The 13,773-nt window shown below is 59.1% G+C and overlaps 7 protein-coding genes across 7 annotated transcripts; 4 read left to right on the plus strand and 3 right to left on the minus strand.

Annotated features, from left to right (window-relative positions):
• Window positions 1-330: 330 nt before the first annotated feature.
• Window positions 331-920, plus strand: D7B24_007782 (uncharacterized protein; the record flags this gene model as incomplete). The annotated part of the gene is made up of 2 exons (XM_028641886.1): window positions 331-532; window positions 583-920. The coding sequence occupies 2 exons, from the start codon at window positions 331-333 to the stop codon at window positions 918-920; spliced, it is 540 nt and encodes a 179-aa protein (XP_028494161.1).
• A 731-nt stretch (window positions 921-1,651) lies between these two features.
• Window positions 1,652-2,568, plus strand: D7B24_007783 (uncharacterized protein; the record flags this gene model as incomplete). Its single annotated transcript, XM_028641887.1, has 2 exons — window positions 1,652-1,833; window positions 1,929-2,568. 2 exons carry the CDS (start codon window positions 1,652-1,654, stop codon window positions 2,566-2,568), a joined length of 822 nt encoding a protein of 273 aa, XP_028494162.1.
• A 255-nt stretch (window positions 2,569-2,823) lies between these two features.
• Window positions 2,824-5,399, minus strand: D7B24_007784 (uncharacterized protein; the record flags this gene model as incomplete). Its single annotated transcript, XM_028641888.1, has 2 exons — window positions 2,824-5,192; window positions 5,306-5,399. 2 exons carry the CDS (start codon window positions 5,397-5,399, stop codon window positions 2,824-2,826), a joined length of 2,463 nt encoding a protein of 820 aa, XP_028494163.1.
• Window positions 5,400-6,051: 652 nt separating this feature from the next.
• On the plus strand, window positions 6,052-7,780 carry UTP7 (Small subunit (SSU) processome component; the record flags this gene model as incomplete). The annotated part of the gene is made up of 2 exons (XM_028641889.1): window positions 6,052-6,741; window positions 6,809-7,780. The coding sequence occupies 2 exons, from the start codon at window positions 6,052-6,054 to the stop codon at window positions 7,778-7,780; spliced, it is 1,662 nt and encodes a 553-aa protein (XP_028494164.1).
• A 510-nt stretch (window positions 7,781-8,290) lies between these two features.
• Window positions 8,291-9,066, minus strand: D7B24_007786 (uncharacterized protein; the record flags this gene model as incomplete). Its single annotated transcript, XM_028641890.1, has 2 exons — window positions 8,291-8,619; window positions 8,709-9,066. The coding sequence occupies 2 exons, from the start codon at window positions 9,064-9,066 to the stop codon at window positions 8,291-8,293; spliced, it is 687 nt and encodes a 228-aa protein (XP_028494165.1).
• Window positions 9,067-9,908: 842 nt separating this feature from the next.
• Window positions 9,909-10,832, plus strand: NRK1 (ribosylnicotinamide kinase; the record flags this gene model as incomplete). Its single annotated transcript, XM_028641891.1, has 3 exons — window positions 9,909-10,048; window positions 10,114-10,219; window positions 10,293-10,832. 3 exons carry the CDS (start codon window positions 9,909-9,911, stop codon window positions 10,830-10,832), a joined length of 786 nt encoding a protein of 261 aa, XP_028494166.1.
• A 238-nt stretch (window positions 10,833-11,070) lies between these two features.
• On the minus strand, window positions 11,071-13,316 carry D7B24_007788 (uncharacterized protein; the record flags this gene model as incomplete). Its single annotated transcript, XM_028641892.1, has 6 exons — window positions 11,071-12,143; window positions 12,205-12,336; window positions 12,395-12,468; window positions 12,522-12,669; window positions 12,722-12,943; window positions 13,019-13,316. 6 exons carry the CDS (start codon window positions 13,314-13,316, stop codon window positions 11,071-11,073), a joined length of 1,947 nt encoding a protein of 648 aa, XP_028494167.1.
• Window positions 13,317-13,773: the final 457 nt, after the last annotated feature.

Consider the following 13,773-nt stretch of genomic DNA (forward strand, 5'->3'; position numbering starts at 1 on the left):
ACGCCCGTCCCTTGTGCTCCTGACTGACAATGACGCGGGGTGGCCCTGACGATATGCCATGTACCGTGCTGATGTAATCCGTCCTGGTGGGATCATGAACCTGACTCTGACCCCACCAACATCAAAAGTTCCTGACTTCATCTTTCTCCCTCTTCGCAGTGTCGCCTCGCGTGCCCGGGTTCATCATTGGCAATTGATTGTCTGTACGGCACTGCTTCAAGCTTCGCTTCTGGGCTCACGGCATCTTCGACAGCGGCTCCCCAAACCTATTCTCAGGAATCCATCGGCCATCTCTCGCCACCACCGAGGATCACTCATCACCACAAAGCCATGGCTTCAGCGGCACAGCGACCTCCGCAGCGCGGGAGCCCAGCCCCCTCGCAAACGCAGACGGTGACCACGGCGCCAGTGCGCCCAAACACACATCAAACAACGCTCCGATTGCGGGGCGCCCACGCGCCAGCACGACCGTCGGTCCAGTGGGCTGACGATGTTGTCGACAACGAGGGGCTCGGTCGAAAGAAGTCCAAGGGTACGTTCTGCCGGCCGCAGGGAACTTGAGTCGTCCTGACACGACGCCAGTGTGCTGCATTTACCATCGCCCCAAGGGCATCGACGAGTCCAGCGATGAATCGTCCTCCGACTCTTCTTCCGACGGCTCAGATTCTGAAAACGAAAGCGGCAGGCGAAGAGTACCCGACGGCGACAGCAAAGGCAAAGGCAAAGGCAAGGGCAAGGCGAAACCACACCAGTGCGACGACCATGATCACAACCACGACCACGCGCATCACCATGGCAGGGCTGACAGACGCGGTGGCGACAAGGGCAAGGAGAAGCGGCTGCCCAGTCCGAATGCCTACGAGAGGATACCCAAGCCGCCGAAAGCGAAGAACGACCAGGGCGAAAATACGAAAAAGTAAATGACAAGAGGGATCTGCATACCTGGCCTCCGGCGAGGGGCTGACGGCGTCATGGGACAGACACGACAAGGATCAACAGACATGAGGACGGAGGGCATACATAGGATACCCGGGTCAGCAATTGCAGAGCACAGTGCAGGAGCAGGTGGGCGTCAACATGCTGTTTATATCTGGTGTTCGTTTGATCAACTTGGTTCGATTCATACCTAGTATCATGATGTTCATGTGATGAGAGAAACTGATAGCATGGCCATGTTGCAGTGGTCAGCAACCACGGATGATGGGTCTATGACCACGGTTTGACGAGGAAACGATCAACCCGGTAAGCTGCAGACAACGTACACAGAAAGAGTGACTTGATTTCCTCTCGAACACTCATGCCTTGAACACTGCACGCCGTGGACAGTGACCTCCGGGCGGCACCGCGGCCAGCGCCGGCGGCGAGGCAATGGGGTGTCTGATAAGATGCACCACCAATAAAGGGGTTCAGGGAGACCCAGATGGCGGGGTGAAATGACCCACAGCGGGGTAGCAAGAACCCAGCATAGCTCCAGGCCCATGGATCCCTCTGATCGTCACTCCTCGACAGACTTTCAGCTTTTTCCAACCATTCTTCTCCTCTAGCACCCATTGAACCATCAGCCAACTTGTGATCCCACCCTCTGCGCTTCCCACAGACCATCCCTTTTTTATTCTCCCGTTCGTCTGACTTTCGCATCTCCCACACGACCATGTCTCACTCGCACGACGGCGGCGCCAGCCACTCCCACTCCCATGATGCCAGCATCGCAGCGGCTGAGCATGGCCACTCGCACGAGATCCTTGACGGCCCCGGCAGCTACCTCGGCCGCGAGATGCCCATCGTAGAGGGCCGCAACTGGTCTGACCGAGCCTTCACCATCGGCATCGGCGGGTGCGCCCTGCCCCCTCCCCCCTTGCACCCCCTTTCCTGCATCCTGCTATTCCCACCCTGACAGACGCTGGAGCACCATGCTGACGAGACGACAGGCCCGTGGGTTCCGGCAAGACGGCCCTCATGCTGGCGCTCTCGCGGGCGCTGCGCGAAAAGTACTCGCTCGCCGCCGTGACCAACGACATCTTCACGCGCGAGGACGCCGAGTTCCTGACCCGCCACAAGGCCCTGCCGGCCTCGCGCATCCGCGCCATCGAGACGGGCGGCTGCCCGCACGCCGCCGTGCGCGAGGACATCTCGACCAACCTCGCCGCGCTCGAGGACCTGCACCGCGAGTTCGACACGGACCTCCTCCTCATCGAGTCGGGCGGCGACAACCTCGCGGCCAACTACAGCCGCGAGCTCGCCGACTTTATCATCTACGTCATCGACGTCAGCGGCGGCGACAAGATCCCGCGCAAGGGCGGGCCCGGCATCACGCAGAGCGACCTGCTCGTCGTCAACAAGACGGACCTGGCCGAGATTGTCGGCGCCGACCTCGGCGTCATGGAGCGCGACGCCCGCAAGATGCGCGAGGGCGGGCCCACCGTCTTTGCCCAGGTCAAGAAGGACGTCGGCGTCGATCACATCATCAACCTCCTCACGAGCGCCTGGCGCGCCAGCGGTGCCGAGGGCAACAGGAAGGCCGCCGGTGGGCCGCGGCCGACGGCGGGCCTCGAGGAGCTGAATGCGTGAGGAACGGAAGCAAGAGGGAGAGACCAAGGGAGAAAGAGACCAAATGTCGGGCGCGGCAATGATGAAAAGAAAAGGGGGCAGGCCCAAGGAACGCCGATTTTTTTGCCTGCCAATGTCTGTCTATATACCACTTATGAAAGAGAGAAAGAGAGAGAGAAAGAGCCCCGAGGCCTTGATCACTTTTCCCACCCGTTCTTTTCCCTTTGCTCCCGCATTTCGTTTCGCAGAAGCTCGTCATGTCCCTTCTCATGTCCATCATTCGATCATCATGTCATCCTGCGCAGCCTGCGCCTCTCGCGACTCCAGGTCCAGCAGCGCGCCCGTGTACGCCGACGCCTCACGGGGCCACACCCGCTTGTACAGGCTCACGCCGACGGCGTCCTGCGGGTTAATGTGCGCGTCAAAGGTGGCCTTGAAGTAACCGTGCGTGCCGAGGGCCTCCTTGACGTAACCACTCCTGCCGCGCCTCGTCCACAGCGGCAGCGCCTTGAACCACTCGACATCCTCGCGGTTGAAGAACATGTAGCGGATCGTGACGATCCTCTTGTTGATGTGGTACGGGTGGCCCGTGAGAATGACACGCTTCGCCACGACACGAGATGTCGAGGGCGGCAACGCCGTGCCCGTGGCGATGAGCGTCAGACCGACGTCCGACGCCTGCTCCTCCCCCGACGGCGCCGCCTCGGCGTTCGGGGTCGTGCGCTTGAAGAACAACACCGGGACGGCACCCCAGGTCACGGGTCCCGTGAAGGTGGCCACGGCCGACTGGCCTGGGTGCAGGTAGCGGCAGTACTTGTGCACGTCGTTGGGCGTGTTGCCGGGCTGCGAGAAGAGCGGGTTGATCGTGAAACGGCGGGCGCCGCACTGCACGATGAGCTCCTCCTTCGACTTGACCGACTTTTCATAGTCAGAGCTGAGGTTGATGAGGTAGTTGACGACCGTCTTCTTCTGCTCGTGCCTCAGCAGCGAGACGAGCGTCACGGGCTGGCCGGGCTTGTATGACTTCTCAAACGTGACGGGCACGTTCTTCAGGTGCACTGCCACCCTCGTGCCGGGGGCGACACCGCCCACGAGAGCCTCGCGGGTGAACCGTGAGCGGGAGCCCTGGTAGTCGGGGACACGCAGCAGCCTGCGCCAGTCTTCGGGTTCGTGTGCGCGGTCCTCGTCCTCGACCCACTCACTTGTCCGCAGGCTCTTGAGACCTCTGTACTTGGCTAACCTCTCACGGGCGGCGACACCAGGGTGCAGCTCAATCTCGTCGGGGAACTCCTTGTCGTCCTCCACCTCATCTACCTTTCTGTTTTTCCTGAACGCCGCGAGCTGCTTGGCGTCCTCGTCCTCGTCGAGATCCTGGAACATCTCCGACTGAGGGTACTCTGACGGCGCACCCTCTGTCGGCGGCTTCGGCGCGTAGCCCTCGAGGCCGTCCTCGGGCCCAATCTCCTCCGAGCCAGACGACTCGTCCTCCATGTCATAGTCCTCCATGTCTGAACCCGAGTCGGACACATCCTCTCCGAGATACCAGGCCGACTGGTACTTGGACGTTCCCTTGGGGACCTTCTTGGGCTGCTGTGTGGGGTCGAGGGGGTTGTCGTCCGAGAAGTAGTGGTGGTCGTCGAGCAGGACGCCCTTTTTCGCTGTCGTGGCAACGGACATGGCGCCGTCATCCATGTCGTCGTCGTTGTCGTCGCCCTTCATGGCTTCGTCAGGAGCCAGGTCGAGGAGTTCATCCTGGTCCTCGTCGGGCACTTCGAGGATCTCCTCGGCGTGAATGTCCTCGACGGCCATGGTCTCGCCCTTTTTCTTCTTGGTGATGGGCGCCGCCATGATCTTCTCGATCTGGAACAGGCCGTGGTCGCCCAACTGCACCAGCCTGTTGGCCTTGAGCCCCTTTCCTCGCACGACACCGGTGATGACTGTGGACGCCGTGCCGGACGAGGCAAACTCAATGTCCTCGGCCAGCAGCCAGCTCCTCTCGTCCCTCCACCTGACGCCCTTGGGTGTGGTGTTGCACAGCGAGCGCATAAGGTTGGAGCACTCCTGGCGGCTGTCGAGGCTGTAGAGCTTCTCCTGCTCGGGGTGGAAGTGGGTGATGTAGGACTTGAGGGAGCCCAGGACCTGCGTCTTTTGCTTGGCGGGCTCGATCTTGTCGAGGCCCTGGACGATGGTGTAGAGGGTCGACATGCCCTGGCTCTCGAGACTGCGCAGCATGAGCTCGCCGAGGGGGTCGACCTCGACGCCGGCGCTCAGCATGACGACGACAAAGTCGGCGACGCGCGTGCCGTCGAGGACGGCGTTGAGGTCGCGCTTCAGGGGCACATATTGGAGTTTCTGCTTGAAGCGGTCGACGGAGACGCGGAAGGGGTTCTCCTCCATGTCGGCCTCAATGTCGAGGCTCTCGTTGAGCTGCTTGATGGCAAAGCTGACGTCGCTGTCTTCGCAGAGGGGGACGATGGCGACGACGCGAGGGGCGCCGTCGCGGCCGGCAAAGAGGGACGTCTCCTCGAGGTGCTCCTTTTGCTTCGTGAGGCGGTGTTGCTTGGCCTGGTTGCGTCGGTCGAACTTGGACATGACGTTCTGGTGAGGGGTCTTGCGCTGACCCTTTTCGGTGCCGGCCACCTTGCCTTTCGAGGACCATGTTAGCGAAATCGTCAAGGATAAAATGCAAGCAGAAAGAGCATGTCTCAAGGGGAATTTGGCGCCCGGAAGACTTGGACAGCATGATCATCCTACATACCCTTGGCAGCGTTGCGCAGCGCACTCTTCGTCGCATGCTTGGACTTGAAGGGCTTGTGGGAGACTTTCGTCGTGGAGCGATGGGAGTGGCTCATGGTGGACATGTTGCCGTCACCTCCGGCCTTGAACCTAAAGGGTAAAGAAGCCACTTTTGGGGATATCGTCTTGGGGGTTTCGAGAGGGGCCAGAAGGTCGAGAGCAAGACGGTGAAGTGAGGTGAAGTTGTGTGGGATGGTGGTGCTGCCGAAGCGGGCAAGGCGGGACACATTACAGCGGGCAGCCAGTGATGAAGTGCCTGAGCCGGGGCATTTTTAGTGGGTGATGCAGCACACAAACACCCTTCTGGCTTTGGGGGCAGCAGCGGGCCGTCGCAAGTCACAATGGCGGGGTCGTTTGCTGGTCGCTCTTTCTCACCCCTCTGCATCCAGAAATTTTCTGTGGCTATCTTATCGCCAGCTTATCGTCGGGTGGGGCGAAATAGAACGGTTCTGTCCAATGATGAGCATTCGATAAGTCTTGCAGATCTGGAAGACTCCCAAAGATTTTTTGGACTGGGTTGGACTCGGAGAGACTGCGAGGAAGAGTGCCATTGGTATCATATCGGCGTCTGATGATTCGGATCACGACTTGACCTCGGCCTCGATCACGACTTGACCTCGGCCTCGATCACGACTTGACCTCGATCTCGATCTCGATCTCAATCCCAGTCCGTCCCGTCCATACCTCGCCCACCCACGACCACCCACCATGGAAGGAACAGTATCACGGACAGATGCCGCGCCAGCGAGGCAACACTCCAATGGCGCGACCGCCGTCGAGCGCCGGACAAACCTCTTGACCAAGTCGGAGCGCGACAAGCTGAAGCGCCGCAAGGAGGCCGATCAGTCCTACGGCCGCGGCAAGAAGGTCAACCTCAAGACGGTGCGCGACAAGAAGCTCCGCGGCAGCATGAAGCGCCTCGAGGGCAAGTTCGAGACGGCTGCCCTGCGCGCCCGCGACGCCGAGATTCTGCTCGAGAAGACAACCGGCTTCCTCGAGCCCGAGACGGAGCTGGAGAGGACCTACAAGGTCCGCCAGCAGGACATTATCGAGGATGTGGCCGTGTCGACGGCGCAGAAGCGGTTCGAGCTGAAGCTCGACCAGCTGGGACCCTACATCGCCGAGTACTCGCGCAACGGCAGGGACCTGCTGATGGCGGGGCGAAAGGGCCACATCGCGACGATGGACTGGCGCGAGGGCAAGCTGGGGTGCGAGCTGCAGCTGGGCGAGACGATCAGGGACGTCAAGTGGCTGCACAACAACCAGTTCTTCGCCGTGGCGCAGAAGAACTATGTCTACATCTACGACAAGGACGGTGTCGAGCTGCATTGCCTGAAGAAGCACCGCGAGGTCACGCACATGGAGTTTCTGCCCTATCACTTTCTCCTCTGCACAATGGTGAGTTGACCGCATGCCAAAAAACAACCCCCGACTGGAAGACATCTGACTTACAAAACCACACCAGGCCACCAACGGCTGGCTCAAATACCAAGACACATCAACGGGTCAGATTGTGACGGAGCTCCCCACGAAACTCGGCCCCCCGACGGCCATAACGCACAACCCCTACAACGCCATTATCCACGCCGGCCACCAGAACGGCACAGTCACCCTCTGGTCACCAAACTCCCATGACGCCGTCGTCAAGCTGCTGGCGCACCGCGGCGCCGTGCGCTCGGCGGCCGTCGACCGCGAGGGCCGCTACATGGTGACGACGGGCCAGGACTGCAAGATGGCCATCTGGGACATTCGCATGTTCAAGGAGGTGCACCAGTACTTCACGCGGCAGCCGGCGTCGTCGGTGGCCATCTCCGAGACGGGCCTCACGGCCGTGGGCTGGGGCACGCAGACGACCGTCTGGAAGGGCCTCTTCTCCAAGCACGCGCCGACGCAGGAGAAGGTGCAGAGCCCCTACATGACGTGGGGCGGCGAGGGCAAGCGCGTCGAGCGCGTGCGCTGGTGCCCCTTTGAGGACACGCTCGGCATGGGCCACGACGAGGGCTTCTCGTCCATCATTGTGCCCGGCGCCGGCGAGGCCAACTTTGACGCCCTCGAGGTCAACCCCTTCGAGACGGCCAAGCAGCGCCAGGAGGCCGAGGTCAAGGGCCTGCTCAACAAGCTGCAGCCCGAGATGATCGCCCTCGACCCCAACTTCATCGGCAACCTCGACCTGCGCTCCGACAAGCAGCGCCGCGCCGACAAGGACCTCGACGCCAAGCCCGAGAACGTCGAAGAGGAGATCCGCAACCGCGCCAGGGGCAAGAACGGCGCCCTCAAGAAGTACCTGCGCAAGCAGCGCAAGAAGAACATCATCGACGAGAAGAGGATGAAGGTCGACGAGATTTGGAACGAGCAGCAGAAGCTCAGGGAGAAGAAGACGCAAGAGGTCGAGGCCGACCTCGGCCCGGCGCTGTCGCGATTCGTCAGGAAAGCGTAGGCGCGGCGCGGCGGAGCAGGAGTAGAAGAAGAAGAAGAAGAAGAAGAAGAAGCAGACGCAGGGGAGGAATCCGTGTCGCACCTTGTAGGAACCATGCCCGGGGCTGGGGGTTTGCATCTAGCTGGCGTTTTGGAACGTGGGATTTGGTAGTCTGGTCATTAAATACCCTGGCATGTCACAACTTGATGTGCCCGAGTGGTTTTGAGATTCCGTTTCTTCGTGAATTCCGATCTACCTGCGCAAAGTACGTTCCGGTCCATCAATAACGAACCGGGCCTTTGCTTTGTGTGTGTGTGTGTGTGTGTGTGTTTATGTTTGCGCGCACACGGCCATCTTCCTGTACAGCAACTACCAAGCAGATTTCAGTCCTGCTCTTCTCACCATTTTCTGTTTCCCATACCATGGAGCACCGTTTCCCTCGAATCTAAACAGAAATATAAAAAAAAATCAAAGACATGAAAATTCTATGTCGACCAAGGCCGAAACCTCCCTGTCTCGAGAGCATGCCGCTCACAGCAGCTTCAGATGCCCGGTAATCTTATCCACCAAGCTCTTGGGCGCCGGACCGACGCCAAGCACCGTCAGGCTGCCGGCCTCAATCTGCGTGCGGCCAGCATCGGCAATGACCTCGGCCGTGACACCCTGAGCGCGCGCCGCGGCCCGCAGCTTCTTCAGCTCGTCCTCACCCTTAATTTGGACGGCGATTTTGGCCTGGCCGAGGCGCTCCCAGCGGTCGAGCAGACGGGCCTCGGCGGAGGACGGGCCGTTCTTGGCGGCGGCGCGGGCGAGCACCTTGTAGCACGCGAGGGTGGCGTGGGAGCTCTGGGCGGCCATCTTGCCTAAGGGAGGGGGCGCAGGTCAGTCCATTGTCTTGCAGGTGGGAATCAAATGGATGGGAAACAAATGGGTGGGAAAGGGAACGGCGTACCCTTCGTCATGCCAAGGTCTGTCCTGACCACGAGGACGAGCTTGCATTCCTCCTTGCCGACGTCTGCAATGGGCACGGCCTTGGCCTTCTTCTCGTCCTTCTTCTTCTCCTCCTGGCGCAGGCCGTCGCGGCGGTCGGCAGCCTCCCCGTTGGCCCAGTTGGGGGCGTGGTCGAGGATCGTGTCGTCCTCGTCAATGTCGGACTCGTCGCTCTCGACGGGGTCGCGGAGGTTGCCGCGGCGCTCGGCCTTGAGCGCAGGAGAGATGAGGTAGCCGCGAATGGCGAAGACGCCGAGGGCGAAGCCGGAGAGGAAGGTCACGGCGGAGGTGGTGAGGATGAGGTGCAGCGTGTCGGACATGGCGGGGGGAGAGTGCCGCGGGCGCGGGCTTGAGCTTTGGCGGGTATGTGAATTTGTATGGCCTGCGGTGGTAGCAACGCAGCTTCGATGTGGTCGGTGAGGAACCCGGATCGGGAGAGACCGCGGGATGCTGGCAAGGACAAAGTTGAGCGTCAGAGTTGAGGTTTGTCAGGATGCGGGAGCTGCGGCAGGTCTGGAAGCTTGGCTCAAAGCTTTGGTGTTCGAGCGCCCACGCCATGACACCCCACCCACTGCCAGGTACCATAAGGTACCTTGGATACCTACCTACCTAGGTGGTAGGTAGGTAGGGTATACTTGGTTTGTGCACTGACGTTTGCAGTGCGCTCCAGTTTCAGCAGCGGGATCGACTCATAAGCTCCCCTGTCAGTTGCTTCGATGACCAACTCAAAGCACGCCAATGGTTTTGTGCAAGAGGGACAATGAAAGCCGCGTCTCGTTCTGCTCATACAATAAGTATGATACTGGTCAGATGCCTTCCAAATATTGACGTACTCATCATCCATAGCCCATAGTCCGAGGCTACGAACCGCAGCGTTGGATCGGGAACACCAGGATAGCATGGAAAATAAAATGCTGTGCAATAGGATGGAATTAATTGACACAGGCATCTATTTCGAAATACAACACCATATATGGGGTTCTCTGTACTAATTGAACCTTCTCCGATGCTGTCAATCGCACCTGAAGCCCTGTCTTGCCCGTTGTGGACCACTTTGAACTCTAAGCTCGTCAATCAGTAGCCCCAGACTCATCTCACTTGTAGCACCTCACCTCACCCGCCTCCCCCAAAACAGCCACTCACTCGTCGAGAGTCGTCCCTCATGACGGACCAGAAAGCCGTTGTCGTGGCCCTCAGCGGCTGCTCGTCCAGCGGCAAGACAACCCTCGCCCGTCTCCTCCGCGACATTTTCCCCAACACCTTTATTCTCCACGAGGATGACTTCTACCGCGCGGAAGAAGAGTACATCCACAGACCATCCCCCTCGACAGCCAGGTAGCCCAGCTGACATGTATCTCGCCTCGCAGACTGCCCTCCAAGAACGGCCTCCTAGACTGGGACTGCCCCCAAGCGATCAACATCCCGGACATGGAAAAGGCCCTCGCCCATATCCGCACCTCCGGCACATTCCCCGTACGTCCCGTCCCTTGTCCCCCCTCGACCTCTTCCCTGCTTCGCCCCCTCTCCCTCTAACCCAAACCTACAGCCGTTTGTCGATTCGAAGGAGGACCAAAACTCAGTGGGCGCCTGCCCCGTCAGCACCGACAAGATCGCAGCTCTCCAGGCCAAGGTCGCCGCCTGGCTCCGTCCCTCGGCGCCAGGCCACGCCGTCTTCGCCTCGGGCCTCCGCCTCTGTCTCTTCGACGGCTTCCTCCTCTACTGCAGCGAGATGCAGGCCGCCATGCGTCTCATCGACGTCAAGCTGTTCCTGACCGTCAGCCGCGCGCGGGCGACGCACAGGCGCGAGGCCAGGGACGGGTACGTCACGCTCGAGGGGTTCTGGAAGGACCCGCCGGGGTACGTGGACGCCGTTGTCTGGCCCAACTATGCAGATGCGCACGGCTGGTTGTTTGAGGGGCGTCATGTTGAGGGGGCCTTGGACCGCGGGGTGTTGAGGGAGAACGGCATCCTGGCGCAGGAGGGTGACGAGCTGGATGTCGATATGGAGAAGACCTTGGAGTGGGCGGTTGATACTGTCATGGCCGAGCTGGAAAGGCGGCTGAAGCCAGTAGCGGTAGATGCTTGAGTTTCTTGGATAACTCCTTGGATGGCAGAAATTGGTTCACATCTTGCCGACGATGAAGCCTGGAGACCCGGTGCCAGCCAGCGACGTGTGGGCACATATCCGACAATGTCGTAGCCAGATCGGCCACCGTCTGTGATAGACTGGCATCATGATGAAGGGAGGAAAAATATAGGTTCTCAATTTATCAACCTGACCAATGCTGAATACTAAAGGAAACTCCCAACCAGGCAAACCCCTATCAGCTCTGCCACTCATCAGACCTCTCCAGCTCCCCCTCACACTCGCTGGGTACTGTCAGCACTCGATTGCTCCCTGCTTCCCAGACCACGGAGCCATCACTTTCAAGCATCACATATTTGTATTCTACCACTTGCCCCGCCGGCAGAGGGATTGTGACGCGCCACGACGGATCCGTAACCGTGTATTGCGAGGCGTCCAAGGGCACGGCATGCCCGGGATCCCATCTTCCCAAACCCGGCAGGTTTCCGACGACCCGTATATCCTGTCCTACCCGAGTCGATACACGCTCTTGGAATCTGACTAGGCACGTTGAGGGTTTGGGAAATTTGAGAGGGGGGGTTTCCGAGGGTGGTGTGCCTGGGACTAAGTTTGGTGGAAAGGTTGTTGCTGTCGCTGAGGCGTACACGCCAAACACGGACGTTGCTGAGCAAGTCGCCGGGGCCAGAGTAGCATCTGCTTTGATCCAGCCAGGGGACTCAAGGCCAGCTCGTCGCCTGATGGCAGTCAGGAAAGAGGCGTAAGACCAAGTAAGATCCCGCGCTGAAAGGGGCTCGCCCGTATCGCGGTCGAATTGTTCATCCAGCTTTCCATCGACTGGCGTAAAGTTGGCTACGGTCTTGACGAATCCATCTGCATATGTGAAGATGGCATCCGTCAAGGTGGCATAGGCTGACGTCTGGTTATCATAGGTGCCTGTGGTGATAGAGGGCAGATGTGGTTGGAAAAAGGATAGGGAGACCTCTGTGACAGTGATGGATCCTTGAAGCTTCCAGACAAGGAGTGCGTCATAGAGTTGCTCAGCAGCAGCCAGTGTCGTCAGGTACCATGCCTGGCCGCCATAATACACATCCTCTGGATACCGACCGATCGCTACAGCAGATGAGGGGGAGATGCCGTCGTTGATGCTGTACAGGGAGCGGAAGGAATCAACTATTGCCTTGTGGCTTGCCAAAGCTCTGTCACTGCAGGGCTGGAACGTTGCAGCGTCGCAGCCAGCGAAAGGGTCGAAAGTGTGGATAGAACCTAGAATGGAGTTCGCATCTAGACCCGATCTTTTGCTGTCGTGATGGACTGGTGGGGGTAGTAGCGTCAGATGCCGAAGACGTATGCGGTGGCACCCAGAAAAACTCACTGTTCGCGAGGATGTGTTTGGCCGATGGTGACCAAAAGGATTGCATGAAACATAGGATATGAGGGGCAATGGCCTCACAAGACCAGCATCGAAATCCAAGAGTTCGGGCAAGCGAGGCACCCTCAACGAGAGCTGGTTGAACGGCAGGTGTTAGTGTTTAAACAGAATCTTCCGCGTGTCGCGAACGAACCTCTGTGCTGGCTCGCTGCCGTAAAGAACGAGCTTCCATAGACTTCCTCCCAGAGGTCGAAGCCCGTTTGATTCCTTGCAAATCCAGTAAGTGAGGGTGCATTCAGACGAGAAAATACTTATTGTACCAGTATTGAGCAACGTAGGCGAGGTCGTTCTGGATAACGGGCCATAATACGTCTTCAGCTGTCGAAGCATGCCCATTGCTGACGAGCCACTTGGCATATCCGATGATGGCAATAGCTCGCAGTGCAGGCCCATCCCGCTGTGGCCGTCCTGATTCGTGTTAGTCGTCTGAGAAGACGATCACAGAGCACGGGCGAAATACCCCAGTCTCTCGTGAATGCCGTAAGATCAACATTGAACTTGGCTTCGCCGAGCCCTTCGCCGTTCCAGAGCTCGCCAGATGGATTGCTGACGCCCTGTAGCCGAGCCGAAGAAGCCACGTACTGTTGGATCTTATCTTGTAGGGCAGGATCAAATTTATCGACGAAGATGTCCACGAGTGACTTGAACACTAGTCCGCTATCCCGTGTCCAAGTGTAAAAGTCTGACAGTGATGATTAAACGTTGGGCTGGACACCAGATTCCAGATGGCCACGGTCCATCGCTCGGAGCAACTCACATGGCGGATCCTCCCGACTCGGAGATGCGATCACAACACCAGGGCTTGAGCCTTGAGCCTGGCAACCTTCAGACCCAATATTACACAGCACTCCATCATAGGCGATCGGATACTGCCTTTGTATGAAGGACTCGAGATCAGATGTTGGTGGGGTGGCGGCGGTGTTGCCTAGGATGTGCTGCACAGCGACAGAGCCTAAGAGGAGGGCAGACGACAGGTACGACATGAAGGGCTGTGCGAGGGAATTGGTGAGGTTGGCCGGGAATGCCTCGAGAGTCAGGCCGAGAAAGAAAGACATGATGGTAGTCTGTGCTTCTGTCAAAAAGGTAGGACATTGACATCAGGCAGATGTAGGAAGGCGCGATGGAGGCGGGGAAAGATCAAATCTTGTGTGAACCATGAAAAGCCTGCTGCTCTTATGTTGCTCGCAGTTCAGGTGCCCGTCGGGTTATCTTGGCCAAACTGGAAATCGATTCAAGTTTTCCTTACACGAAGATCACAAGACCAAGTACACCAACAGTTTTCATCGGCCCGCGCAGCCGATGCCTCGATATTGTTGTCCCAAGCCCTGTCACGAGGAACAGAACCATGTGGTATAGCCTCTGTAAGCGGAGAGACTCTGTGCCGGATGAGCTGCAGGCTGCGAAGTACTGTATGCGATGGTGTTCAGTCATGGCATGGGGAGGCCCTGGGGTAAGACGTCAAAGAAGCCCCGCACTTCTCATCTTCACGCGACCATGTGATCCAGATACCGT

This window comes from Verticillium nonalfalfae, assembly GCF_003724135.2.
Source record: "Verticillium nonalfalfae strain VnAa140/NRRL 66861 chromosome Unknown scaffold_65, whole genome shotgun sequence".
Classification (NCBI taxonomy): domain Eukaryota; kingdom Fungi; phylum Ascomycota; class Sordariomycetes; order Glomerellales; family Plectosphaerellaceae; genus Verticillium; species Verticillium nonalfalfae.